The sequence below is a fragment of the Phodopus roborovskii genome, unplaced genomic scaffold (assembly GCF_943737965.1).
Source record: "Phodopus roborovskii unplaced genomic scaffold, PHOROB, whole genome shotgun sequence".
NCBI lineage: Eukaryota > Metazoa > Chordata > Mammalia > Rodentia > Cricetidae > Phodopus > Phodopus roborovskii.
The window spans coordinates 23,106,777-23,134,450 of NW_026126540.1; the positions used below are offsets into that span (position 1 = coordinate 23,106,777).

General features: G+C 51.0%; 1 protein-coding gene across 2 annotated transcripts in view; it reads left to right on the forward strand.

Annotated features, from left to right (window-relative positions):
- The first annotated feature begins 7,286 nt into the window (after window positions 1-7,286).
- The window catches only part of Kcnn3 (potassium calcium-activated channel subfamily N member 3), a 139,380-nt gene continuing 118,992 nt past the window's right edge, over window positions 7,287-27,674 (forward strand). For both annotated transcript variants that reach the window (XM_051198932.1, XM_051198933.1), the window contains exon 1: window positions 7,287-8,548. In XM_051198932.1, coding sequence (XP_051054889.1) covers window positions 7,622-8,548 — 927 coding nt within the window. In that variant the 5' untranslated portion in view covers window positions 7,287-7,621. The remainder of the gene's footprint in view (window positions 8,549-27,674) is intronic.

The following is a 27,674-nucleotide window of genomic DNA, read 5'->3' on the forward strand; positions in this document are numbered from 1 at the left end:
TGTGATGTAGTGGGCTCAGCAGGTTCAGGTCAGAGCCCCATCAGGTCCCACAGTTGCTTCTTACTCTCCCTGCAGGAGCTTGTTTCCCAGGCTCCAGAGTGACTATGCCCTCTTTTCCTGTCAGGGCCTTGTATACCTGGCTCTGGCTCTCACCTTGGAGGTTCTGGGGCCTGCTTTGTATTTGGGAAACTGTTAGAGACTTCTTCTTTAATCACTTTGGGTTAAGGGCCAAGAACTCAATTTATTCAGTCTCTTTTAGTAAGAACATCTTGGTAGCAGGCATTACTGTAGATGCTGGGAATGCCGCAGACATGGATGCTGCCCAGGTGAAGGGATGCTCACTGCCTATAAAACAGCCAGTCTGGCAGGTGGAGGGCTCGCTCCATGATTTGGCCTCAAGAAACCAACATTTTGGATAGTTCCCGGCTCTGAGATGAAGCCCTTGCTAGTCCAGAGCCTAGGTGGGCTCTCCAGCAGCCACTTGTCCTCATGTTTTCCCAGTCCACATGGGTGGCCTCATTTACAGAGTACATGTGCTACCACTGGGAACCCAGCAGGGCATCATGGTGACAGAATCTTGGCACTCTGTCCATTTCCCTTGCCTCTTTCCTAGACACACTTTTTCCCATCACAGTGCTGGTACCTTTCATTTGACCTTGACCCCCCCAGACAAACGTTTCCATCCGGCATGACTCATCTGTCCAGAACAGTAAGTTCTCACATCAAAGCCCGAGGAAGGGGTCATGAGAAGCATTTAATCCTGGGTCTCGCTTTCCCCGGCCAGCTGTGGAAGGAGATGTGAAGGGCCTGGCTCTACAGGCTAAGTGGTGAGGTATTCTCATGGGCACTGGCAGAAGGCTGGCAGCTGGAAGGGTGGGCTCCCAGCCTATGGTTCCTAGCTCACTGCCCAGATATTCCGTCCTGTCTTTTCACTAGGGAAGGACCAGCTGGCCTTTCATAGCTGAGGCAGACTCACCACCTCTCCAGAGCCTCTCCAGTCACCAGAGCAGCTCCTGTGAGGACCTGGGATAGGAGTGGCAAACATAAGGGACACCTTCTCCTAGGAGGAAGGGGCCCAGTGGTAAGGCAGAGTGGACAGGATATAGTTCCTGGCTGGGCCTCCTACTTTCCCTGTGAGCGCAAGCGAGCTGCTCACTGTCACTGAAACTTGACTCCATTTTCTGACTGCAGAATGGGTATATTGATCTGGCCCCAGCTGTTAGCACCACATATGCACAGAATGGGTTCCAATAAGTGCTCAAGGTGTGGCCAGGCCATAGGTGTCTGTCCCCTCCACGGTGATCCCTAAACCAACAGTTTTAGTTTTATGTCAGCAGAGCAGGGTGCTGTGTGATCACTTGGCATGCATAGGTGGCTAGGGTTGTTAATGTGTGGCCTGGTGGCCAGAGGAAGAAGGCATTATAATCAAACCTTACTCTTTCAATGGTATAGTTACAGGGTATAGTTACATTTTAACACACCTCATCCTAGAGTGTGAACATGGAGGGACCCAGAGAAAAGAAACAGGAGATCTATACTTATCAAATGGCATCCCTGGGGGTCAGGGGTTCGGGTTATAGGGATAAGGACCCCAGAGTCAAAGTGCCCCAAACTCTCACTCACACATAAACTTGTCTACTCACGTATTACATTCAGGGTGAGCTGTTGTTGTTGTGGTGGTGGTGTGTGTTTGTATATGTGTGCTTGTGCATGTGTGTTGTACAATTTGTACCCTAAGCTCCTGTCATCAAGGAATTTATGGTACAAATTAGATGCGGGAGAGAAAAGACATGTTTATTGACAAAGCCAAGACAAGAAGAGATGAAAAATATCTCCAGAGACAACAAATGAAATGACAAGGGATTCAGAAGTGAGAGAGGGTGTCCAGGTGGGAGAGAGCACACAGGAGCCCGAGAAGGTCCCTGCCTTACATCCAGGACAGCTGGGCATAGGGCAAGCGGAGGCAGGAGGGCATCGGAAGCAGAAGGATTGAGGTTCCATTGCAGACTGAATTTTCCATTTCAGACACGGCCATTTAGTCCCAAATAAACACACAGAGGATTATTAATTATAAACTGCTTGACTGGTGGCTCACACTAGCTCTCTATTAATTATTAACCCATTTTTATTAATCTATGTATCCCCATGTGGTCTTATCTTACCAGAGAATGCCCGAGCATCCTATCTTCCCAATAGCTACATGGCGTCTCCTTGACTCTGCCTACTACCTTTCTCTATCCCCATTTGGATCTCCTGCCTGACTATGTCCTGCCTGTCCATTGGACAAAACAGCTTTATTCATCAACCAATAAGAGAAGCATATATTCACAGCATACAGAAGGACCTCCCTCGTCATTCCACAGCCAACTGGTGACCTCAAGAGAGTAATTGAGACCTTTCTAACCTTACTTTATAAGGGTGGGAGCAGCAGGTCCTACACTTCCAGGGCTTCCAGGATGTGCAGAGGAAGCAATCCAAGTGAAAACTATAAGGGGCTATACCATTACAGCCGTTTTGATGATTACAGTGCCAATTAATCTAATAGTATGCAGACTGAATCTGGGCAGATTAATGAGTGAGTTCTTCACTCCAGAGCTGTCTCCAGTCCAACCATCTGAGGAATGTGTGGTTGACCCTTGCTGGATGCCTAAGAAGATTCCCTCATGTCCCTGACTTTTCTAGATATCCCGTTATTATTTGTCATTGTATTTATCATCCACCCATGTAATTAACTTTTAATAAGCACATGTGCGATCAGATTCCCTGCTTGGCCCTGGCAACACAGCACCAAGTTAGAGCCTTTTACTCCCAAGGGAAGGGGATGCACATGAACCATGAGTCACCTACCTCTTTTTTGGTCACTTCTGTTTATAGGCAGTGAGGGCTGTAGAGCAGACAGTTCCAAAGCCAGAACACCCAGAAACACCTTTTTTTTGCAGCACCCAATTTACAACATGGGAAACTGCTTGTTCTTGGGAGGGGGTGCATTGACTCCCTTCTTCATCTCTGACACATTCTCCTTGGTTTTAAGGCCATTGCTTCATTCCATCAAGTCTCTGCTGTATGCTCTGTGAAAGAAAGCAGATACCTAGGCAAGGACACATCAGTTCTGCGCTTCATAAGGTTGCAGTGTAGGGATAAGGACACACAGTGACAAGCAGTGTGCTTGACGGTGACAGTGTTAGCATGGACTCCCCAAAGGTAGAGGAGAAGGGCCCTGATCTGCGTTTGGGGAGGAGCTATTTTCTGAAAAAGGCCTTTGAGCTACACCTTGAAGGTCAAGGAGAAATGTGTTTGGGGGCAAGGCAGGGCGAGCAGAAGGGGCAGAGTGAGTTGAGGCATGGAGGTGTGAAACGGCATGTCTCAGGCGAAACTGAAGCTCAATACAGGGTGGTGAGGAGTGAGTCTGCCGAGAGGCAGAAAGCATGCCTGGAGCAGAGCTGTTGGTCTGTGGCCACCCTTCCTGAGTTTGGGGTCTCTGTCCTTGCTCAGTCTCCAGTACTCCTTGAGGGAAGACACTGAATTACACCCCTGCCCCTCATGTTCACAGTCAGGAGAGGCCCAATGTACCATCCTTTTGTTCTAGGGCAGTGTAAAGACTCTAGGACCTCCACGTGTGTTCAGGTCTTTCCCTGCACTTATGTCTGTGTACCAATTGCATGCAATTCCTAGGAAGGCCAGAAGAGGGCATGAGATACAAAGGAACTGGAGTTACAGCCAGTTGTGACTTGCCATGTGGATGCTGGGAATCAAACCGGGTCCTCTGGAGAGCAGTCCAGTGCTTGTAACCACCGAGACATCTCTCCAGCAGCTATGAACCCACTCCATTAAAACATTTATTAGATTTGTTCACTTTACTTTTTGTGTGTTTCACCTGAGTGTGTGTGTGTACGCTTAGAGCTCATAGAGGTCAGAAGAGGGCATTAGATCTCTTGGAATTGGAGCTATGGATGTTTGTGAACCACTGTGTGGGTGCTGGGAATCAAACCCAGGTCTTCTACAAAAGCAACAAACGTTCTTAACCTTGAGCTATCTCTCCAGCCCCCACGAAGCCTCTGTTGACTGCCCTCTGCTATTAATCAACTCCGACTTTTTGGGTACTCATTGAGATTTGCGTTGTTGCTATCTGCCTGGTTAGTGGCTTCAGGCAAGTTCTTAAAACCTGCCTAATGCTTCAATTATCTCATGATACTCCAAACTCCTGGGTGGTTGAGTGTATACATGAGTTGGGGGCTCAGGGGAAGCACTAGGACTTCTTACTCTCGGAGAGGTAATGAATAGTGGTGGGAGCCATGCAACTCTGGGCAGCTGGAAGGCTGTTCTTCCAGGCTATGTAGATGGATGCACAGATCCCAGCTGATTCACACACTTTCAAGTTACAAATCCTCAGCCTGCCCTGCCTTAGAGCTAAGGGGAGGAAGATGAGAGTGTTAGCAACTGACTCAGACCTTCTCAGAAACCCAGCTTCTTTCTTTGTGTTGGAGAGCAGAACAGTCTCTGGGGCTGAACAGCTGGAGCTGATGATGGAACAGGAGGCTGCCCTGTGCTGGGTTAGGAGGTCAATGAAAACTTAGTGCTACTTGGTGGGAAGAAGCAAGCCTTGGATGACAGGTTTGTCTGGCCTGTGGGGTAAACACTCCCAGCACAAATGCTTTCAAGCGGGCAGTGTGACACTGGTGAACGGGAGTGGGAAGGTGGTCAGAGATGGCTTTTAGAAACCAGAACTGCCAGGCATGGGGGTACACACCTTTGATCTCAGCACTTGGGAGGTAGAGGCAAGTGGAGCTTTGTGAGTTCTAGGTCAGTCTAGTCTACATATCAAGACCCAGGACAGCCAGGGCTACATAAGGAAACCCTGTCTCAAACCAACCAACCCACCCACCAAACAGCCAATCACTACTGGCCAGCTCCAACATGCTGTGGAGGGTCAGGGTTGCTGTGTATGGTGGGATGGGATCCTAGTGACTCACAGGACAGGGGCCCCTGTTTTGTCTCTTTGACCGTGTGGGGAGCTGAGGACCAGAAGATCATCTTGTTTGTACCAAACGACCATCCATGTCAGTCAGGACCCCAGCAAGGGATGCTCCTGTATCGAGCACATCTCATCTGCCTTCTTTCCGGACCGAATGGCTGGACCCAGGGTGGGAGCTAGCACTGTGGCATCAATCTTAGACCATTCCCAGCTCTGGCTGTAGAGCAGCCCTCTCCATGATGGTCATGTAGCTGCCTCTACTTGGATCCTGTGGTCACAGTTAGAATAACTGGCTCAGAAAGGTTAGTGGAGGCAGAAGGCAATCTGTGGGGTGTCATAGGCAAAGAAATTTCCAGGTCTAGGCATGAATTTTCCACAGCACAGAATCTATATCTGTCACAAAGCCCCAGGACTAACAGCACATTTTGCTCCTAACATTGTATTAGTAATCATTTATTAATGATTATTAAACTCGACCATGTGATCTGGAGTCTTGAGTCAAAGGGGTGACTCTATTTGGGGACTAAGGAGGAAGGCGAGAGCAGGGACTGGGCAGGGTGGGCACACGGGAAGGTAAGGTCAGATACTGAAGACCTGTCTGTTCATGGAAAAATGCATGAGACCCTGAGATTCCACCTTTGCCCTGATGCTGTGGCTCAGTGTGTTTGCAAGCATGCGCGCGTGCGCGCGCGCGCGCGCGTGTGTGTGTGTGTGTGTGTGTGTACAATTTGCTCCATCATCATTGATGGCAATCTAGTGCAAGAGTGATTGTGGTTATCAGGTCCCTGGGGTGTGGCTTATAGCGCAAGAACTTCAACTCTCAGTCTTCAGGGCTGACAACAGCCTACAGAGGTGAGAACTGATATGCAGAGGGGGGCCCTGAACTCAGGTGGCGGGACTGCCCCTTTCTGACCTGGCCATTTGCTGCTCACTGTTCAGGAGAAATGTGTTGGAAGCACACTGGGCGTGTGTATAGGTGTGCACGGGCTAGTGCATGTTCACACCTGTGCACGTGCATACCCACACATGTGCATCTGTGTGTTCCTGGGTCTCCTACTATTTCATACTCATCTAGGGATGGCAGTGAACAGAAGCCTGAGGATGGCAGGGAACTAGGAAATTGACAGAAGGGTGTCTCCCCCATCCCAAGACCCCAGGTGTGCCTAGAGGAATTCTGTAGCATTCCCTTCCCCTCTGATCCCTAAAGCGGCTGCAGTTAACAAAGGAGATAAAGGAGATAAAGTCTTCTCTGGCTTTGTCCCCTTGGAGTCTCTTCTGCACACAGTGGGACCTTAATAAATACTTTATGAGGAAGATTCTGAACCAGGGGAGCCAGCAGCTGTTTCCAGCTCTGACTCTCAGGGAGCCACCAGGATCTCCAGTCTTCCTTCCAGACCCTGAGGTGACTCCAGGCCCAGCTGTTCCGGAAGAAGCTGTGTCCAGGTTATTTCATACATCCTGTTTAGCGGAAGTTGGCTCTTCCTTGACAGGTTCTCTTTGCTCTTTGGCTCTTTCCCATCCATCATGTGGACATGATTTATTGAACAGCCACATTGTGTTCTGTGTAACAGCATAGAAGCAGTGGGGTCTACATTCAAATCCTCGTGTCTTTAATTACAAGAGGCATATTTCTTATCTGTGCCTGAGTGGGCTTTTTTTTTTTCCTTTAAATTTCTTTTTTAGAATGATGACGTCATTTCATAGGGTTGATGTGAGGTTTAGAAATAACAGTGCAGGTGCTCTGGCAGTGGTAGGTGAGTTTCTTCCTGTCAGGACGAGTGGGTCCCTTCCACTTCTGGCGGTTCTTATTCAACGTCTGAGTGTTAATTTTCTTCTTTGTAAAATGAGAGCACAGCTCCGCTCCCCTTGGGCTTTAGGAAGGTGTACCTGGAATCCTATGTGTCAAACAACCTGTCACAGATACTGGGCATTAATCAACGTTTGTTCTCCGTTCCAGGCCCCCTCAAGCATGGGGATAGCTTGCTTCTCCTTTAGGATGCCCTCTGTTTCTTCTTTCCACTGCCCCAGCGCCAGCATCGAGCCCCGATCCTGGTGTTCAGGACCCTAGTTTACCTCCTGAGGAGAGAGGGCAGCTGCTCGGCTCGGGGGTGGGGTGTGGAGGGATTGGGGGTTGGGGGTCTTGTAACAAAAACTACAGTTCCCAGCCCTCGTTGCGCTGCCACCCTGCGGGGAGCGGAGGATGGCAGGCCCCTTCTAGGAGGTGGAGCCTGGGAGGGAGGCGGAGTTAAGAGGGTTGGAGAGTTAAGCTAAGCCAATGAAACCGCTGGCTAATAAGTGGGCTTGGCTTGCCATATAACAGTGTCAGGAGGAGGAGAGCGGAGCTATTGAGCCAGCGAGGAGTGAAGCTGAGTCTGCCTCATACACTCCAAGAGGACCGCCTCCAGAATAGAGTTCTTTTCGCCCCTTCCTCCTTCTCCCAGCTCCTCTCCTGGCCTTTCTACCCGCCCAATACAATGCATATTCGAGTGGCAGCCCCAGAGAACTGAAGCAAACCAAAGAGAGAGGACTGGAGCCAAGACACTTCTGGTGGGGAAGCTTGGATGCCTGGCTTTCTTTGAGGTCATCTTTGGAACAAGGGTGGCTTTGGGGTGGAGGGTCGTGCTGCAGGGAACCCAGCCAGGCCCCAAGATGGACACTTCTGGGCACTTTCATGACTCGGGGGTGGGGGACCTGGATGAAGACCCCAAGTGTCCCTGTCCATCCTCTGGGGATGAGCAACAGCAGCAACAGCAACCGCCACCAGCGCCAGCGCCACCAGCAGTCCCCCAGCAGCCTCCAGGACCCTTGCTGCAGCCTCAGCCTCCGCAGCTTCAGCAGCAACAGCAGCAGCCGCAGCAGCAGCAGCAGCAGCAGCAGCAGGCTCCACTGCATCCCCTGCCTCAGCTTGCCCAACTCCAGAGTCAGCTTGTCCATCCTGGTCTGTTGCACTCCTCTCCCACGGCTTTCAGGGCTCCCACTTCGGCCAACTCCACCGCCATCCTCCACCCTTCCTCCAGGCAAGGCAGCCAGCTAAATCTCAATGACCACTTGCTTGGCCACTCTCCAAGTTCCACAGCCACAAGTGGGCCTGGTGGAGGCAGCCGGCACCGGCAGGCCAGCCCCCTGGTGCACCGGCGGGACAGCAATCCCTTCACGGAGATAGCTATGAGCTCCTGCAAATACAGCGGTGGGGTCATGAAGCCCCTCAGCCGCCTCAGCGCCTCTCGGAGAAACCTTATCGAGGCCGAGCCTGAGGGCCAGCCCCTCCAGCTCTTCAGTCCCAGCAACCCCCCAGAGATTGTCATCTCCTCCAGGGAGGATAACCATGCCCACCAGACTCTGCTCCATCACCCCAACGCTACCCACAACCACCAGCATGCGGGCACCACTGCCAGCAGCACCACCTTCCCCAAAGCCAACAAGCGGAAAAACCAAAACATTGGCTATAAGCTGGGACACAGGAGGGCCCTGTTTGAAAAGAGAAAGCGACTGAGTGACTATGCTCTGATTTTTGGGATGTTTGGAATTGTTGTTATGGTGATAGAGACCGAACTGTCTTGGGGTTTGTACTCAAAGGTAGGGCTGTGGTTTCTCTTTATACCTTCAACAAAAGGAGTATGTAAAGGAGAGAGAGAGAGAGAGAGAGAGAGAGAGAGAGAGAGAGAGAGAGAGAGAGAGAGAGGTGTTTCCTTTGCTTAGTTACATGGAACACCCTAACTTCCCGTGGTTCTCCTGCTTGGTCCTGTGAGAATCCCTTCTCTGCTTCCCTTTGTAGGGACATCCCCCATACACTGTGTCTAATTTGCAGACTCTGTGTTAGGGAGCATTAAAGAATCCCTTCTGAGAAATCGCTTTTTTTTTTCCCTTCAGGCTCACTCGTACTAAAGCATAACCCAGCAGCTTAACGCACCAATTAATTACACTCTGCCTTGATGTGTTTGCCAGTTTTTGCTCCTTCCCTCCTTTCCTCCCCTCCCTGCTCCACTCCATTTTCCCCAGGATAAAAAAGAAAGAAATGTCTGGCTGGGGGTAGGGATCCGGTACCATTCCCTAAGGGCCCCCCTTGAAGTTTCTATTCCCTTCTTGTCCCAGGGAGACTCCAGGGTAAAATAGAGATGTACCCGTCTCTCCCAAGGGCACCAGGTGAAGATATAGGTGGAGGAAACCAGCAGTCCCTTCCCTCAGGAAAGAGGACTCAGGATAACCCTGCTGCCACCTTGTAAACATGCCCTGATAAAAATGGCTACAGGTGTTACCCAGGCAGAGCAGATGGGCACCGCCTTGGCATCACAGGGAGAGCGCCTGTCCTTAGGAGGGGATGGTGGACTTCCCCAGAGGGCCGCGGAGCCGGTGCCCCTGGCTCAACCCTGTTTCTTCCCTCCCACCCCAACTCCTTCTCCTGGGATAAATAAAGATGAGTGTACGTGAGAGTGCACGCTGGATGGAGAATGGCAAGCACTGGTGTGTGTGTTTGTGTGTGTTTGTGTGTGTGTGCGTGTGTGTGCGTGTGTGTGCATGTGTGTGTGTGCGTGTGCGTGTGTGTGTGTGTGTGTGTGTGCGTGTGTGTGTGTGTGTCCATTGCCCTAGCCTTTCAGCCGGAGAAGAAGGTTTCCTTCCCAGGGGGAAGGAGGTGAGGAAGGTGGGGTTTTGTCAATGCTGTACTTGCCAGGAGGCTGATGGTTGGAAGGCTTGGAGATGCGGGAACTGTTGGACAAGTGGTTTTCCCCTGCTGTACCCTTTGGCTCCAGTTTGTTGCTGCTTGCATTTGTGTGTGTATGTCTCTCTGTGTGTTCTTGTGTGAGTGCCAGCTTGTTGTGTGGATTCCTGTATTTATTTGTCATTTTGGACTAGGGGTGGCTGGCTGGCTAGTGGGTATCTGGGAGGGGCTCAGCTGTTGGAGGTTTCAAATAGAGCCTGTTTCAGGCAGGGCACAGCTGCTGGAGACTGTCACATTCCTTGTTGAGATCCAGTCACAAAAACCTGGGAGTCGCTGATCAGATTTCCCCCATTCCCAGAGTCTCACTTTAACCCGGGATGGGCAGCTCCTTGTCAGGCAATGGGCATGGACAGAGTCCTCCAGGGACCTGCTGCTTTGCAGGGGCTGCCTGAGCCAGAGCACTGGGGAGCTGCCTTAGTCTAAATAGCTTATGGATGAACAGACCTCTCCGTGAAGAGAGTGGGGTTTCCCCTGGAAGCCCAGCTCACTTAGTCATTCCCTGTAATGAGAGCCGGGGAGGCTGCAGCCTCTCTGCTCCCTACCTTGTGAGAACCTCCTCTCTTGCTGCATGCTCTGCCAGGGAGATGGGCTGGCAGCCACCCCTGGGAACCAGGAGCCCCTGCTAAGGGAAACCCATGGAAGCCCAGGTCTCCGGGGTGTGGGGTGACACCAGCATGTTCTCTTAGTGTTTCCGGTGGTGGCTCTTAACGAAGAGGCTTTCCTAGGAGTCAGTGGCTGTGTCCAGCTCCCAGTGTGGGATCCATGATCATTTGTCTGAATGTGTTGGGAGGGTGGCCACCAGGCAGGGATGAGCTAGCTTCTCTGCTGGAGTACTCATGGGAAGAGGCTTTCCCAGGAAGGGAGGCTGTAAGTGGTGGCCGGGTGAGATCACCTGAGGTGCCTGCTTCCTCCTAAGAGAGGATTCTCTGGTGCTCATGGTACCAAGGGACAGCGGCTAAAATCTCCTGCTTACCTCAGCTGGTGAGGTGGCCACTTCCTGTGTACTTTTGGGATGGGGCTGGAACAACAGAACGTTTAACGAGGCAAATGTTCTATCTGCCGTGGAGGCGAACAGGGTCATATCAGAGAATGGGACCAAAGCTGGAGCTCCGGCTCTGTCACTGTTAGTTCTGTAATTTGGATAAGTTATGGCGGTCTGCAAATCTCTTTCCAGCTTCAGGTGGGGATATTGAGTCAGATGAGCTCAAGGCCCTCCATAGCTCCTGCTCATTAAGAGGGGTCTGCTGTGACTATGATGACCAAAGAGATATACCTTCTGCCTCTATAATCTAACTCGGGCTCTGGAGTTAAATGGAAAGTAAGACTTGGGAACGGAGGAGAAAAGTTCTGCAGAGACCATCTTTAAATATGAGGTAGCTGTTGGGGAGAGGTGTCAGCCTTGCGGGGGACAGGGGATGGTCTCTGTGACAGAAGAGCTCAGAGATCTCAGGTCAGATGAGGGACTCTCCTTAGCTGGAGGTTCTTGTATACTTGCCTGGCTTTGATGATGATTCTAGAAGCTAGAGGCTAGACCAGATGCCTGGTCATTTCAGGCAATTCTGCACCTACAGCGGCCGTTTCTACTTATGTGACTGATGGTCTGCAGCCCTGTGCCTTAGCCAACCCTGAAGTTCTCTGTTTTATCTCACAAGGTTACACCCTTTCTGTTCACCTATCCTTTGATTGATATCTGCTGCTGGGAGAGTAATTCACCACGCAGGTCCAGGTGGCTGGGAGAATAGCAAAGTGGCAGGTACCCTGAGCATGCTCAAAGTTGTTGCAAAAGGCAGCTAGTGTGAGGAGGTTGAGAAATGGGGACAAAGTGCTTCCCAGCTCCCACCCTCACAGGCTGTAGGCGATGCCACTGGAAGGAAGGAAGTTCTACTGAGAAAGGAAGGTAGAAGCCTGAGCAGGGGGGGGGGGGCTGCCTCATAGACCCTCAAAGGTACTAGGCTGTCTCTGAACTGAATGGAGACTCTAGTTTGTTCCTTCCTGCTTGTCTTCCTTCTCCCCCCCCTCCTTCCCTCTCTGTCTCCCTCCTTCCCTCTCTGTCTCCCTCCTTCCCTCCCTGTCTCCCTCCTTCCCTCCCTCCCTCCCCTGTTCCTCCTCATCCTCTCCCACCTTCATCTTCTTTAGTAGAGTGTTTCCTATCTGGAGACTTAGGCAACAGGACAGATCAGAGTCTAGAGATCCTGTTTGCAAGTCTTGGTGGTCCCCTCTCTACCTACCATACTCCCTCTACCTGTTAGAGTCTAACAGGATTAGGGCGATGAGGATTTAGGGGTTTTTCTTACTGTGGTCTTCTGGAGCTGGTTTGGCTCACATAGCCCTGTTGCCTTAAGCTGTCAGCAATTCTCTGTCTCCTAGGTCCAGAGAGTGTTAAGGATAGCCTGGCCTGCTCTGCCTTCCTCTATGCCCCGGCGGAACACGTGGGCCAGCAGGGTAACTGTCTGTTTCCATGGGTTTTGCAGTCTCCAGCAGCTTCCCCATCCCTGGCCTAGAGATCCACCTGCGCTTCGCCTCTGCTCCTTGTCCCTGCTGTCCGTCCAACCAGACTTCTTGTCCTTCCGCTCCTTTCTGATACTCCTGCCTGTCCTGCTGCTAGGATGACACAGTTTACAGATACAGTAGTCCCTGTTTGCTCGCTTGGTGGCTTCTTTTCACTTCTTTCTACTTTTTCTTCTTCAGACCACCCAATGAGCTGCCACCCCGAGGGGACTAGTCCTACTGAGCACCAGGAAGAGGTCTCTGATGGACACTCTTCAGAGGGTGGCTTCTAGGCCACGGCCAGTTTGTTGCCTGTCTTTGCTGACCTCCCTGATAGCAGAGAAGTCCTTCCAGCCTTCAGCTGGAGTGACTGTTAGTATTCTAGGTTTTAGTTTTGGGCCTTGTAGGGGTGTGTGGAGAGGTGGTAGCCACAGCTTCACATTGTAGGTAAGAGTTCTACTGAGCACATCCCCAACACCCCGCGTCTCCCAGTTCTGATCCTCTGCCCTCCTGGGAAGGGAGGTCCTAGCTCAGAAGGGAGAGTAGTTGGGCTTGACAGGATGAACAGCCCTGCCTATTCCTTTTGGGCCCAAGTGCTGCTTAAGGTTAGGAAACTGGTTGCTACAGCATGGATTTCTGGTGGATTTGGGGGGCACTAGTCACTGTGACTTCAGGCATGCTGGGGCGGTAGGAAAAGGGCAGACCCTTGGGTGGACCCTCTGCAGGATGCTCTCCCAGGATGTGAGGGCAAGAGACTTGATTATGGTCACAGGGCATGCTGACTGTGCCAGCTTAGAGGAGGACAAGAGGATCTGGCAGTGTGGGACAGCCGCAACCCTGCCCCCATGGTGACCATTTATTTATATTCTTTGTGGACAGTGAGCAAATAAGTCAAAACTTTGTAACCTATACAGTTACTGCTAAGTTGTCATATACTTTCCTTTGCATGTCACCCCACTATTTATAACTGTCCTGGGGACAGACTCTGCAATGATTCCAGACTTCCCTTCCCCACAGGCAGGATTCATGGGCACTGGGACAATGGCTGGGCATTTGTCTCCTGAATAAGCTAATTAGAAAGCTACTCCATGGCCTTTTATTCCCTTGTTTAGCTTCCAGGAAGGAGGATGTATGAGGCCATCCTCAAAAGATCCTCTTAAGAAAAAAATTAGGCAGAGAAAAACAGAGCAGAATTTGAGTAACCTGTACTGTGTGATTCCAAGGCCCTGACAGAAATGTAAAATCAGAACAGAGAGCTGAGGTTCCGGGCCAGGTATTAATGAAGCACATTGTGGGGGAAATGAGTGTGTGTGTGTGTGTGTGTGTGTGTGTGTGTGTGTGTGTGTGTGTGTGTGGTTGCGAGGGGCAGCCACATATTGATGAAATATCCCTTTTCTTTGCTCAGTGACAGGACACCAGCGCTTCCCTCCGTAGTTGTTTTTCTTTCAAAACCCTGAAGGGAGAGAGAGAAAAAGAAGAAAGCCATCAATTCCTCTTTAAATAATGAGGGTGGGTAATTCTAAGACTGAGCTGTTCTCAGGAGCTGTGGGGAGGAGAATTCTAGTGCCTTTTCTTGCGAGGAAAGTCCGGAGGAGGCAAATGGGTTTTCAAGGCCCCCTACCCCTGTCATTCCACCCCCAGGTGCTCGGGAGTCAGGGGAGAGGCTGGGGGCAGGGACCACACTGTTTCATCTCCCTGCCCCACACTGCTCCTGCATGAATCGTTGCTGAGTGACAGGCGAGGGAAGGCGAGGACCTTTTCTTAAGTACTGGATGACTTTACATCCAAGAGTCCTAGAAGTAGGTGGTACTGGAGGCACCCTATGCAGATGAGATCACTCGCTAAGCAACATTGCCAGGGGTGTGGTGCTGAGACAAGAACCCTGCCCTTTTGACTCTTGAGTTTAAGCTCTTCTGTGGCTGCCACTGGTTACGTTGCTTATATTTCTTGTGTGTGTTTCCATTGTGGCATTTCATTGCAGAACCCTGTACAGATTAGGTAAGCGCTCCATTGCTGAGATATCTCCTCAGCCCAGAGTGCTTATATCCTCTTTTGGTTTTATCTTTTTAGATTGCCTATATTCTCTCTGAATGTGATGTATTGCATGGACATGTGCATACAACACTGAACTTGGAGCTCACTGATCCAGCTAGCACAGCTGGCCTGTGGGTTCAAGGGCTCCTGTCTCTGCCCTTCCCTGTGTTTCATCTATCCGGCACCCTGGTTTTCTGTGGACACTAGGGGTTGAACTCAGATCCTTGTGCTTGCACGGAAGACACAGATCAAGGTCTATGGGCCAAAGACCAGAGATACAAGATGTTGGGGGTAGGAGAGCTTGGCTAAGAGTTTGGCAGAAGGACTTGACTGCAATGAGCACTGCTGCTGCAGGAACCCAGAATAAAGACTCCTCAGGGCTACCAGGGCCCCAGGAGTAGGCAGCCGGGGTTCAGGGTGAGGTTGTGCGCAGGGCCATGGTGGCCCCTGAGATGTTTCCTCTGTGGGGGTGTGGTCAGGGGTGTGGTTGTGGGGATTATAGGGAAGAATGAGAGCTTGCCTTATAGAAGCCTGCAGTAGGCAGCTACCATGGCACCCACAGCACCATTGCCCCTGAGAGCCAGTGGGGCCCCCAAACTATCTATCTTACCTTGTTCCCCCTGCCTGGATCTTCTCTTAGGTGTCGCTTTCCTCTTTGGGAGCTGGTTGCCGAGGTGGTGATGGCGGCGGCACTCAGCATCGTGTCTACCAGGCACAGTCTATCTGCTGCCCCGCAGGGTCCCCACAGTGGCTCAGAATCATAGCAGCCAACTGCACTGTCCAGCTGAGAAAATAGCCACTAAGATGGCTCTAGAACGAAGCTCAGGGCTCTGGTCTATTACTAGCTCTTCCTCCCTTCTTTTCCTCCTTCCTTCCTTCCTTCCTTCCTTCTCCCCCCCCCAATCCAGAAAATCTCTGAGTGTTTTGCCATTGTTTAATTCTAGAATTTTCTTCTTTCTAGAGTCCATCTCCCTGCTCCCTATCTGTGCCTTTGTTCAGTGCTGTTGGCACAGCGATGAAGAGGCCTTTGTCTTTAAGGAACCCAAGGAGGCGCTGGTCCTTGGTGCTTCTTGCTTGTTCTGTGATCGTTTTTTTTTTAAGTTACTCAAACCTAAGCGCCACACTCCTTTTCTGCTGCCAGGTCATGTGCCCCTACAAGGACTGGCTGAGCCATTGTCCTCAAAGCCAGGTTCTCTAGGGGTATCCCGTGGGCAGCCAGACAGCCAGACAGCATTGATCCAGGTTGGACGGTTTATGGTATTGGTGCTTGGGAACACTATGAGGGAGAGAATAACTTGGGCTGGAGATATTGAGGCTCCCCATAGAAGGTGGGGTAGTCATTGAAGGATCAGATGAGCCATAATGGAGAGGGACTCATTTTTGAGTGTGAGAACTGTAGGTATAAGGGATAGAGTGTGTAGGAAACAAAACTGGCTATGCAGGGTATCTTGACGATAGGAGGGAAGAGAAGGCTGTGCAAATTGTGGGAGCCTGAAAGGTTCTGAGCAAGGAACAACACACTCTAGTCAGGGGTGTGGGCACTTATAATGAATTGCCATAAACCCCGAAGATCTGATGCTCCTTTTCCCCTCAAGTATGATCTTACCCATCATGGTCTGGTATGGTAGTTAAGGGGGTTGGACTCTAAATTAACTCTGTGCATACCACTGAGTGGTGGGGAGTTTGCTGAACCCTGAGCCTGTTTCTTCAGATGGTAAGAGGGAGTCCCAAACCCTTCCTTTATCATAGCATCCAGCAGCATCTCTCCATGTAGTATAACACCTTCCTTGTACCACAGTAGTCAGCATCCCTCTGGAAGCATAGCACCTAGCACCTCAGACTTCTGTCCACATTGGAATACCTAGCACTTTCTCTCTAGCACAGTGCCCAGTACCCTAACCCTGTAGTATAACACCTAGCACAGAGCTGGGCATGGCATTGAACCTCAGCAGGGGCCAGCTATTGCCTTCATTAGAGGATGCCACTTGGAGGACGAAGCCTGGAGGGACACAAGTACACATGTTACCTGTGCATGCTTTCCAGATGGCTGTGGAAAAGATGAGATTCTGGTAGAAAAAAGATTTCTGGAAGAGTTGAGCACATGGGGATCTTGCTCTCATTCTCAAACAAATGACCAAGACCCTAGGATCACTGCTGGATGGGTCTCAGTGTGTGAGAGGGAGGGGCCATTCTTGGGAAGGCAGGACTGTCATGGTGGCTTGGCCTGGCCTTCTAGAGTCTTCTTACCAAGAGTCTCACACTCAGGGTTGGCAGTCTGTAGCCTGGGCATAGCTAATTGGGTGGACATTCAAATTGGACAGGTGGAGAGAACATAAAAATAGACCCGTGGGGCCGGGCCAGAGGCTGAGAGGAAGGTCAGGGGACACATGATGATCATGCAGAAAGAGACTGTGGGGCTCTAGGGAAGGAACCAGCCAGGAGGCTGGCCTGGGACAGACCCAGGCAAGTGAAGAGTGCTGCATCTTGCCCAATGTGATATCAAGAGAACACAGTTTCCCTTTGTATTTTGCGGAATATAAAAGGTTCTCCTACCTCTTTCACCCGGCTTAGAACACTAAGACTGTGCTCCCAGCAGGCACCAGGGGGCACCAAAAGTAGTTGGGCACAGGGGGATATGTCAGGGAACCTGGGCTTGCAGTTGAGGAAGCCATTCTTCCCACCCCAAGGTCTGGTCTCAAGATACTGGAGTTGTGTTCTGAACAGAGCCTTAGTGATACCAAATGAATAATGTGCAATTGATGTGTGAAATAATATGCAAATGGTATCCCTTATTGTGGAGCCAGCTTGTTGGGCATTTTTCTTAAAGGAGAAGACTGTCACTCAGTGTCAAGTTAGCATGAATGTTGGCTTAGATGAAGCTTGTTGCAAGGATTGCATGGACTGCACCTTGAGCTTGCAGGTTCTGCGTCTTCCAGCTAGCATGTTCAGGGTCAGTTGGCTGATGTTTATCATGGAGAAGTCCAAACATTGAGCACCTTGCCAGGATCACCCAGCAAGCCTGGAGGAGGCAGCAAGACCAGCTGATTTCCAGAGCCCTTCCCTGTGCATGGCTTGGAACTGGAGAAGGCTGTGGGGAGTCAGGAAGAGCAGACTGCCTTGGGTCCTAATTATGGTCTACTCTTACTGCTGAGTTACCCTAGGGGCTGAAGTCAAACCCTCCAAGCCTCCGTTTCCGTTTGTAAATGGGAATACTGGCATTCTCTAGCCCAGTGAGAATCGCATTTGGGAACAGTTGAGTAAATGGCCAGTGCAGTGGCTGACACCTCTCCCAGACTGGTGGTTCCTCTTTACACCTTCGCCTGAGCTGCCACCTGCCCACATCCCCATGAGGTTCCACCAGCAGGGAGTTCTGCTGGGCCTTCTTCCCTTTGGTTTCTGATTTTAACAAGTTGGAGCTTGGGCACTTTTTTCTCTTCTGACTTCTGTCAGGTGAGATGTTAAGTTTCCACACAGCGCATACGTATGGAAGCATCTGGAGCTGCCGACAAGGCTGCCGTTCCTTCTCATGTTGAGAGTGTAAGAGTGCTGCTGTGGTTCAGGCCATTATGTCTGGAGGGGCTCAGAGCTGGAGGGCACCGGAAAGAGGACCCTCAGAAGCCTTCTCTGGGGGATAGCCCGGGCATTTTTATCTTGGGGAGCATCAAACCTGCCTGGAATGGCCAAGCTCCCCCAACCTGGGTAGGCATGCTCAGGTCCAGGCTGGCTTTGCTGAGGGCAACAGTGCAGGTACTGCCTTTCAGGACTCCAGGGCCCAGGGGCCAGGTGCTTTTCCCAAGAGCACTCTCCAGCAGGAATCCGGTTCTGGTTTCTTTCATTCCCTCTATTCCTCATTCTCCAAGCTCTAGATTCCAGGAGTGGAAAGGATCTGTGTCCCTGATGACTAGCATCAGCTCCAGGGGTTTCTCCCGCCCCTGGCAAGCACATTGTTCTCGCCATCTCTACCTAAAAGTGGTTAAGATTTCTCCGCAGACTGGGAGTAATTACTGACCGTTGAGCTAGGTGGCTTTGCACAGGGGAGGGTGGGATTTTAATTCTCGCTGAGGGTGGTAGTGGGGAACTGGGTGGCAGTGGGTTTAGCTGGGAATACAAATCACTGGCCTGCTGTTTGCCTAACATACTCAAGGTGTTGGCTCCCATCCTCATACCCAGGATGGCAAGGAGAAAGCAAGCAAGAGAGTGAGCGAGTGAGTGAGCAAGCTGGGCAGACATGGCCCCTAAGGGGCTCTTGTTCTTGGCAGTGCTGACCTTTGCCTTTGATGTCTCTCCTGAAAGCCCATGGCCTTGTGACGTTAGGAGCTCCTTCATTCGTCCATGCTGTTGGCAGGGATCTTGAGGTTACTCAAGAGTGAAACGGACGTGAGCTGGGAGCCGGTCTTAGATGTAAGCCGAGTCTGGTGGCTCTCCTCATAGGCAGGTGACACCATGGGCAATGCTTCTGCCCCAGCAGCACAGTCTTGAAATGGATGCTTCGTTTCTCTTCCGTGGAAATAACACCAGAGCCAGCAGGATGGTTCGGAGGATAAGGGCACTTTTTGCCCTGGCTGATTACCTAAGTTCAATCCCCAGGACCAACATGGTGGAAGGAGAGAATCAACTTCTGTAAGTTGTCCTCTGACCTCTACAGGCACTCCCTTAAATAAGTAAATAAAATAAGAAAACATATCTCAGTGGGTACCCATGTCTAATGTAGTGGTGGGAAAAGGAGACAGATAAGGCATGTTTCCTAAGGGTCTACCCTATGCCTTCACACACCTCATTAATGCCTCACAACAACATACGAGGTGGACATCATCGACCCTGTTTTAGAGATGCTTGTCTGGAGCTTCAGAAAGATATGTGTCTTGCCCAGTAAGTTGCAGCTAGAGCATCCGGGCTGGGACCTGAGCACAGGGCAGAGTGGCTGAAGCCATCCTGTTTGGTCTTTCAGAGCCCTATCTTGATCCCTGTCCTCTTATTTTATGCCTCATTGGCCCACTCACCTGGCCTTATGTCAGAAGTGGATGGAGGGGTGGGCAGAGTGCTGTCAGGTTTGTGCAGGGTGGGCAATCTCGTTTCCTCCCCGGGAGGATGTGTGTTGTGATGGAGACAAGACGCAGCAAGGGCTTTGGGAAGGCCAAGTATCACACTGACAATGTTCTCACAGAATCAGCTCCCAGTGCTGGCTTCATCCACAAAACTGAGGACCAGAAGGAGTCTTCCTCCTTACCTCCTCCAGGCAGAGTCATCTGGACCCGATGTGCCTACCCTGCCACTGTTTCATGCACTGGGTCTTAGCTCCATTCTGTCACTTGCTAGTTTCAGGGAGTTGTTCCAACGTACTGATTCACAATGTCCTTGGTGGCTGCTCAGGCTTCTGTGGGCAGTGACAGGCTGCTGTCAGTAAGCGGGTGACAAGGTTTTTGGCCCACACTGAGCCCTCAGTAAGGGTCAGCTGAGATTGTGGGTGGCTAGTGAGACCCTCTCTGGCTAAGCGTGGACAAGCTTGGCATCCGGCCATTTATTTTGTCATCTGCAGAATGGAGCAGAGAGCTGGAGGAGCCTCCCTATGGCCGTCTTGGGCTGGTGGAACTGGGAGTGAACAGAGGAAGATGGTGGCGCTCTGGTGGCAGGGTACTGCCTGCCAGTGTTGGCAGTGTGGGAAGAGGGCTGGGCTGGAGGGTTATCCTCATGTCCCACGCATGAAAACCTGTGAAGACGACGCAGCTAAGTGATTTCCACACTATCAGGAGACAGCTGAGAGACAGCCCGTTTGGCCAGGCGCCCTACCTGCTGCCTCCTCCCTGCAGGCCAGCCCTTGGCATGAGGCCTGTTTGTCTCCTGAACCCTCCGAGCAGCAGGGATTTAATTACTATAATGTAAGGAGCTGTGGCTCGAGGCCTTCTGGCAGAGGGGAAGCAGATTTGTCTTCTCACTGGGAGAGTACAAACTGATGGAAGAGAGAAATGACCCTTCCCCCGAGGCTCCAAGGTTGCTGGTTGCTGGGGATCTCCTTTGGGGATAAGGACAGAGGAGCAGTCAGGAGGGGTGCGGTATTCAACCTCAGTTTGCCTTTGATGAATGTGAACAATTCAGCTAATTTGCCTTTGTTTCTCCAAGGATCTTACCAACAGCCATCTGTTAAGAACCTACTATGTGCTATGTAGAGTGCTTGAGAAACTTCCTGTCTAGGTAGAAAAGCAGGTACCTTTACCCACTGTACAGATGGCTAGTGAACATCAGTGAGTGGCCAGCCAATTTTTCTAGGCACAACACAGTGGGAAAAGCACAGCAGACAAAAGTCTTGCCCTTGGGGACTCACGTTTCTGTAGCCGAACCAACAGTAAAGGATGTCAGCTAATTCTATATTAAGTTTGAAGTGCTCTGAAGGAAAACAGAGCTGGGCTAGGAGGGCACAGAGTTCCAAGGGGAAGCCCAGAGAGCTTAAATAAGCGCCCAGGGGAGGTCTTGCTGAGAAGGTGACATTTGGTGACAATCTGAGGTTGGTGAGCAAGCTAAGCATCTTTGGGGGTGGGGGTGGGGGACTAGAAAAATGAAGGCCTGGGTCAGGTTTATGTCTGCCATGGTCTGGATAGCTCTGCCCAATAGAAATAGAACATGAGTATCTTGGTCCTTTTATGCTTTCTGGTAGCCATAAAATTTAAAAAGTAGGACACACAAAATTTATGTTAATATTTTCATTTCATGTGATGAAGCAAGATATTATAATCTCAGTGTGTAAGTGGTGTAAAAATTTTCAATGGGATGTTTTACATTCTATCTCCCGTACTATGTTTGGTGTGTATCTGACAGCCTGTCTCAGCCAGACACTACATCTTCATTGGAAGCATTTAACCTGCTTTAGAGTCCATAAAATTTACAGTTAAATAAACACTCACATTGTTGCAAGCATACTTTAGAGTTTTCTAATAAATTAGTGGTGAGTCAGCTTTAAATTTATAGTTCTTTATTTTGGTTTTAGGGGTCGAGTCCCAGGCTTCACATGTGCCAGGCACATACTGTACTGCTGAGCTGGGTTTCCCCAAACCCTGACACATCAGTTTTCAGAGGAATAATTGACAACAAAATGCACATATAAATCCCTTGTACTGGCCATGCCAGTAGGGCTTGGCAGAACTTGTGACATTCAACAGACACTTCCCCAGAGTGAGGAGCCTCTCGAGTCTGCCTGGCTGAGCAATGGGGAGCGTGGGTGATGGGTAGGAGTTGAGACTAGCGAGGAGGCAGGATTGGGAGCATGCTGTGCAGAACTTGCCCTTCACCCTGGTGAGATGGCATCAGGGGAGGGTTCTGAGCAGAGACCAAAAAGTTGGCTTTGGTTTCAGAGTTAGGCACAGACAGGGAAGGCCTGTAAGAGGTGTGGGGACTTGAGGTGAGGCTGGTGGTGATCTAGACCTGGAGGTAGCAGGTTTCTGGTGAATCTGATGAAGTGGGGAGGTGGGTGGTAGGTGACAGGAAGAGTGTAGCCCTAGAAATTGGGAAATTTGTGAGAACCACACTTGGGTTATAGAAGGTTCTTGACAACCCCTTCCGGTGATGGATGGCCCCTCTTGCATTTCAGGGGATAGTTTGTGACAAGGTTGGCATCCTTTGAAACAAATCAAGGGATGGGAAAGGTGGCTCAGTGGGTAAGGGTGTTTATGGCCGTCCCTAGCAAACTGAGCTCAATCCCTGGGACCCTCATGGTGAAAGGAAAGAATTGACTCCTGCAAGTTTCCCTCTGGCCTCCATGTGTGTGCACCCCCAGCCACACAACACAAATAAATGTTAAAAAAAAACATCCCAACAAATCAACTAAGGGGCGGAGGAGATAGTTCAGTGGGTAAAACTCCTGCAGTACATGTGTGAGGACTCAACTTTGACTCCTCAAAAAAACTTTGAACCCATATAAAAATGGATGCAGTAGTGTGTGTCTATAATCCCAGGGCTTCTAAGGTAAAATGAGAGAATCCCTGGAGCTCACAGGCAAGCTAGCCTGGTGTATGATGGGAGAATCCCTGGAGCTCACAGGCCAGCTAGCCTGGTGCATGATGGGAGAATCCCTGAAGCTCACAGGCCAAGTAGCCTGGTGTATGATGGGAGAATCCCTGGAGCTCACAGGCCAGCTAGCCTGGTGTATGATGGGAGAATCCCTGGAGCTCACAGGCCAGCTAGCCTGGTGCATGATGGGAGAATCCCTGAAGCTCACAGGCCAAGTAGCCTGGTGTATGATGGGAGAATCCCTGGAGCTCACAGGCCAGCTAGCCTGGTGTATGATGGGAGAATCCCTGGAGCTCACAGGCCAGCTAGCCTGGGTTATGCAGTGAATAGCGAAGAGATCTGACCTCAAGGTGGAAAGTAAGAATCAATACTGAAGGACCATATCCAAGAACTACACCCATTCCATGGTGCATCTCCCCAAACCCCAGCCAAGACACAAAATGCTACACAGAGAACCAAAATCAAATAAGTGATCTGTGCTTACAGCAGCATCACTGGTGTTTAGTTCCCAAAAGCCACAGCAAGTTAATAGGTTTTCTGGGCCAGTCCACATTTAAAGATCAAGTCTTCCTATTCTGGACTGACCCCGAGATCACTTGGGGACATCACTTGATGGACAGGGTCAGAAGTGACAGATTTCCTGGTATGGCCAGGAGACGACTGAAATAAGGCAGACACCATGGATTCCTAATGTTCTAACACCTTCAGCTCCATGGGCAGTGAGCTCGAAGGGATCAGTGGTTAGGCCTAGTGTGGAGAGACCCCAGTCTCATGCTCCATAGCAAAGTCACTGTGTCCAAAGCTTATTGATGCTACCAGGGCTCTGGGAGACTGCTAAGTGACACCACTATAACTGTTTGCTTTGTGCGTGGGGGAAAGAGGGCAGGAATGGCTTTAGAGGTGTTCTCCCAATCTCTTGGTGTCTGACAGTTGGCCTTGGGTCCAGAGAGTGAATGAAGGTCTGAGGATCTTGGGACCTGTGGACCAGCTCTCCTGGCATGCTGGGTGTGGGTCTTCTGACTCATTCAGAGCTGGACCCTGCCATTAGTTGACCATAAGACTTTAGTAATTTAGTCTTCAGCTATTAGCAGTACAGGCGAGAGTCATGCAGGTGAGTGATGCTAATGGATTATGGTGATCCTCTGGCTCCTAAATGCTGATTCCTCCTCATGTGAGGCACCTCAGGAGTGCTGTGCACAGGTTTCCTGCCTGTTGGGTGGAGAGAGTATGTCTGGGGCTCGTGTGTGGGCGAAGAACAAGAAGTGGGGAGAAGGTGGCAATAAAGGTGGCCTGGGATCTAACTGGCCTTTGAACCAAGGTCTTCCAGCTGAGGTGCTTTAGCTCCTCAACAGACATGCAGCAGGGCCCAGAGACATGCTTGGTTATCCCAACCCGGGAAAGGATTTGACGGACACCTAATAGGCAGGGGCCAGGGATACTCACCGAAGCAAAGCATCACCTGATTCCAGACAGCAGATGTTGAGGAAGCCTGGATGGATAGCTTGTCACAGGGGCAAATGGGAGGGTGAAATGCCATCCTCTGGAACGCTGGACTGGGACTCAGACTTGATTTTGATGTTTGTTGGTTTGTTTTGAGGGTTTCACTATGTAGCTTCTGCTGGCCCAGAACTTGCTACATAAATCTGGCTGACCTCAAACCCTGAGGTTCACTTCCTCTGCCTCCTGAGTGCTGGGATTCAAGGCTTGTGGGGCTACGCCAGGCTTTCAGACTTGGATCTAAGTTCTCAGTTCAAGTTCAAGCCCCTCTGGAGTTCGTTTTCTATTTCTGATCTGTGTGATTTTTTTTTTTTTTTTTTATATCATTGGGCTTTTCCCTGTAGATGGGACTGAGGTGTGAACCACATCTAAACCTGTGAGAAGGAGAGACTTAGGGACCTTTCCAGGAACCCTTCTTGCCTCGGAGAGGCCTCAGATGCTAGGCCCTCTTCACCTTGGTCTTTGTTGTTTCTGAGAACATGTGGAGCTGCAGTCTCTCTTTAAGAGAGAATTTGCAGGGCGCTTCTGTGCTTGTGATGGGGGACTTGACTGGTTGAGTGGCAGGTTTCCTGGCATGGGGAGAAACAGCTGATATGCCAGTCTGGGTCAAGCCAGAAGCCTCTGGAGATTGTGTGGTTCAGGGTTCTCCAGGTCCACCTTGGGAAGCAAGTGCTTGTGCTGAGCTTCGGATCAGCCCCTGGGGAGGACAGATCCAGGAAAGGTCTGTGCTGACACAGAAGCTCCAAGGACTTCCTACTGGGAGCACTGTGGCTGATGCTTGCTAGGTGCTGACCCGGGCAACGCTGGGAGCCCTGAGATGGACGGTGTATGGTTGAGGGCGTGCAGGCTGTGTAACTGCTATGAGCTCCACACAGGCCCCTCCTCCTTAGGGTGTGCCGTGAGTCTGAAAGTCTGGAGTCTTCTCAGATGGACTGGGCTCGGGGTGGGTTTTCAGGGCTTCATGAGGCAGAAATGAAAGACTGCTCTGAGCTTGAAGGGAAGATGGTGGAGGTGGGAGGTTGCGAGGCCCCAAATCAGAGAGTGCTAAGTGTCATTAGGGAGGAACAAAGGAGGCAGGTTCCTCTGAGAGTAATAAAGAACACACTAGAACTGGACAGGAGTCCCCTGGCCTTTGCACGCTTGTTGAAAGGCATAAGGAACAGGGCACTAGCATGACTAAGTGTTGGCACAGAGAACAGTGGTAGGAAGAAGCTGGCGGTGAGGTGAGGGCTTGAACCAGGCTAGGGGCAGTGGGAAAGGAAAAGGTAGGACCTGGCAAGAGACCACATGCAGGCCCAGGACTGCGGAGGCTGTGTGTGAAGGTTGATACTGTGGCTTGCGTGCCTCCCTGCTTTGCTTCAAATCCAGCCCTTCCTTGGAGGATAGGCATCGGTGAACAGCCAGGAAGCCTGCTGTCCCAGAGCGTGTGGTGGCAGAGTGCCCACACCAGCCGGCACCAACTGGCATTGGCACTCCGGCTGGGGGTTCTCCTTCTGGAACCCATCAGCACTGGCTTTCAGCCAGACCCGATGGAGATGGATACACCCTCTTCCTGCATGTTTCCAAAGATTTGGGCAGAGTAGCGACAGCATACAGAACAGCCCCTCCTCTAGGTTCACAGAGTACCTGAGTAGTGTCTGACTATGCACAGGGGCAAGTGGACAGTTGTCTGGGCTCCCTGGGCCTCAGTCTCTATGAGTTCTAAGTGAATGTACTGAGTAACCCATGCCCTGATTGTAAGAGGATTCAAGAACACAGGTGGAAGGTTCTTTCTTGGCCCAGCAACCGGCACCATTTTGAATTGCCAAGAAGTGATGATGGGCTGAACGGGATGGGTGGGGGAGGCAAACCATGGTTGTTGTTGAAGAAGAGGGGACACAGTGGAGACAGCAGTTCTCTGGGCTGTAGTGCCGGAGGGCCAGAGAAATGCCATAGGCCATTCAGTGGCAGCCTGGGGTCATCCCTCTTCAGAGTTCACAGATGTGCAGAGACCAGAGAGGTCAGTGGGGTCATTAAATCAGCTTAGCCTCAGGTCTTGCCTGTGTTATCGGAGGCTTTCCTGGATCTCCAGTGCCTCTCTCCATCATGAGGTTCCTCAGAGGCTAGCTGGATCTCTTTCCAGGATTCCACTTGGGGCCTGGCCCTCTTCAGGCTCCAGAGAAGAGAGAGTCCTGGGCTGGCACTCTTGCATTGATGTTCACTTTCCTCTGTCCTCTCTCTGTGTGACCTAGAAAGGACGCGAAAGCTCTCTGAGGGACAATGTCCTGCATAGAGCAGGGTGGTGATGCTACTGTCTGGGGTCCTCTGGGGGTCCCCGGAGATCAGGGACATACTGCACAAGCTCCTTGCAGGTGCTTGGTAGGTGAACAAGAATGGCTTAGGCATGGAATAGCAGAGGTGGGTGAGTAAGAGACAGGCCTTAGGGGAGGCTCATGGTAGGGAATCTGTGATGAGGGCCAGGCAGACCTGCCTCAGCCACAGGAGAGCACAAAGGTTGTCCTGGGCCTACCCTGGCTGCCTGAATGTGCAGGCGGAGGCCTTGGGTGCTGGGCTGGGGGAATGCTCCAATGCCTTCATCACAGCGAGTGATAGGTGTGGTTGTGTCAACAGCCCCAGTGACTTGTACACTAATTAGCATCTGTTTTTCCTTCAGTGAGTACAGTAGTCCCCAAAGGGCAGTCCCCAAATACCTTGATTACCCCCAACTGTGGCAGGGGAAGCTGAGCGCATCTAAAGTCAAGGTCTCTCTGCTGCCTTGTCCCTTCCCCATATGATTCTGGCTGCTTTCTTCTCCTGGAATTATCTGACCCTGTGGAAACTCGCTGCAGCCACTTAAGGGCTATGGTGAGGAGTGGGGCAGATTTAGGTGCAGACAGTAAGGGGTCATGTTGTCTGCAGAAATATGAAACATGAATATGGCTGACTGAAAGTTGGTCTGCTTTTTGCTAAGCACTTGTAAACAACATCAGGGATAATCTGCTCTTCTCTGGTGGCAGATGCTACCCTATGCTAGAATGTGACTGGCTAATAGTCCTCCAGCCCAGGATTGACATGGCTGCAAGCATCAAGACTATTCTCCAGTCCTGGCCAGGATGCCCTGAGTGATGTGAAAGATGAATTCACCCAGGACGGCTTAGATTTGGGAGCTAAGGGGCTGGAGGGAGGGAGGAGGATCTTGTGAGACAAACGAAGAAGAGTAGGTGAGCAGATGAAGGGAGCAAAGTGGCAGTCAGAGCTCAAACCCCGAGAGGCGCTGTCTGGGTCCTTGGCTGTGGGCAGAAGAACATGTCTGGTGTGTTTCTTGGGGACTGGCTAAAAGCTAGCCCTGATGAGATCCAGAAGACCTCCTGGCCAGGGTGCTCTGGGGCTAGTGGACAGCTTCCTGTCTTCCAACCAGTGAGCAAAGGAGCCAGGTCATAGAGCACTGGGGAAGTTTCCCTGTCCTGAATAACAAGATGTCCCTGAGAACCACCATGGGCACTTTAGGGGTTTCCTGAAGTTGTTTAAACAGGTTCCCTCAGAGGACACACACACACACACACACACACACACACACACACACATGCATCTATGTTTGGGGCAGTGTTTGCCTCTTCTCCAGTTGAATGCCTTTGGAGGGGCTTGTTTCAGCATCCATTTTGGAAATATTGGAATTCAGCTGCTGCTGAAGGGTGACTTATGGTCCTATGTGGTAGGACCCCTGCAGTAACAGCAGAAACCTCTTTGGTCCTCTGGATCCCTTTCAATGGGTAGGTGTGTCTGGTTCCCTCAGAACCCATTTGGAAGTAGTCAGCAGGCTAAGGGGTGTCGTATGGGGTTCCTGAGGCTGAGCAACCAGGCTAGGCATAGTCCATAAGAACTTCTCGGAAATCTGTGGCACTGTCACCATGTTGGCTGGGTACTGAAGACTTGGCAGGGTATAGAGCACAGCAAAGAGGTTTTATCTGGGTGTTAATTCTGAACAGTTGG